Source organism: Amphimedon queenslandica, unplaced genomic scaffold, assembly GCF_000090795.2.
Source record: "Amphimedon queenslandica unplaced genomic scaffold, v1.1 AMPQUscaffold_2816_Cont25183, whole genome shotgun sequence".
Lineage (NCBI taxonomy): Eukaryota > Metazoa > Porifera > Demospongiae > Haplosclerida > Niphatidae > Amphimedon > Amphimedon queenslandica.
The window spans coordinates 1-1337 of NW_003556850.1; the positions used below are offsets into that span (position 1 = coordinate 1).

The 1337-nt window shown below is 37.5% G+C and overlaps 1 protein-coding gene across 1 annotated transcript; it reads left to right on the plus strand.

Moving 5' to 3' along the window:
• Window positions 1-14: 14 nt before the first annotated feature.
• Window positions 15-1235, plus strand: LOC105316250 (neurotrypsin-like; the record flags this gene model as incomplete). Its single annotated transcript, XM_011411075.2, has 5 exons — window positions 15-34; window positions 140-301; window positions 440-640; window positions 703-825; window positions 1041-1235. Coding segments are annotated over exons 3-5 (514 nt in total), but the record flags the coding sequence as incomplete, so codon positions are not given.
• Between the last annotated feature and the right edge of the window lie 102 nt (window positions 1236-1337).

A 1337-nucleotide genomic window follows, 5' to 3' on the forward strand; every position in this document is an offset into this window, starting at 1 on the left:
AGCTATGTTGTATGCAGGGAGCTAGGATATACTGGTAAAGGCAATAATAATATCTAATTTTATATTACTATTATAATTATCTTATGCTTCTCCCATAAGAAAATAATATTAATTCTTAAATATTTTCCTAATATACCAGGGGCTAGCAGTGCTTATACTACTAGTGAATATGAAATCCAGCCAGGTGCTTTGATTGATGGTGTTAATTGTACTGGAAATGAGACACGACTCTCTTACTGTATCATCAATGAATGGAATGTAACTAAGGACTGTCCTTCATTTGCTGGTGCAGTATGTACAGGTAAGACAATGAAGATTTTAGCTGGGTCTTGGCAGTGATTCTATTTTTTAATTACCAAACAAATCCAGCTTTATTTTGAAAAACTCCTAACACTTCTAATTATAAAATCACCAACTATTGTACATGTTCTATTTTCAGTTACAATGGATTCCGTGAGCCTAGTTGGTGGTATTTCCTCCAATGAAGGACGAGTTGAGATACTTCGTAATGGAGTTAGGAGCAGCGTCTGTGACGAAGGATGGGGTCTACCAGATGCTGAGGTTATCTGTCGTGTACTTGGGTACCCAAGGGCCAGCCGAACATTAGCAGGTTCTTGGTTTGGTAAAGGTGAAGGAGCAGGTAATCAACGTAGTTTACTAAAGTACTAGTAATAACATTAATTGCTATTTTTCTGCTTATAGTTTGGTCTGGTGTAGATTGTACTGGCAATGAAGCTAGCCTGTCATTTTGTCCAAATAATACTGGCAGCACTAGCAGTGCCTGTAGTTCACACTCTAGTGATGCCAGTGTGGTCTGCTCATCAAGTAAGAAAAGGAGAAAAGACTACTGTATATATCTGGTGATTTTGAATGAATTTTGATAGTCGTTTGCCAAAGTAAAATGAGCTATCTCAAGCATAAGCTAAAGCTAAAAATTATCTTATCATTTTGCCAAATTTTACCCCTCCAAAATCACCAGCTATGCTATGATGCAATAATTGTATTTATTCATTTTTATTACAATGTACATGCACATGTAGGTTCCTCGGTATCTCAGACGTTCTTATGTGCCGATGGTGATGTAAGACTCACTAAAAACGGGATGATACTTGAAGGACAAAGCCAGGGACGATTAGAGATATGTGTAGGCGGAGAATGGGGGCGGGTCTGCATTGGTGGGTGGGGCTATGAGGAGGCTGCCCTGGTGTGTCATCAGTTAGGATTCAGAGTTGAAGGTTGGCACTATTTCGTTCATATTTATTTTACTAATTTTAGTGCATTGATAGCAAAAATTTTTTGTACTCTACAAAATTTAAAGTTCATTTATTCTCTTCTTA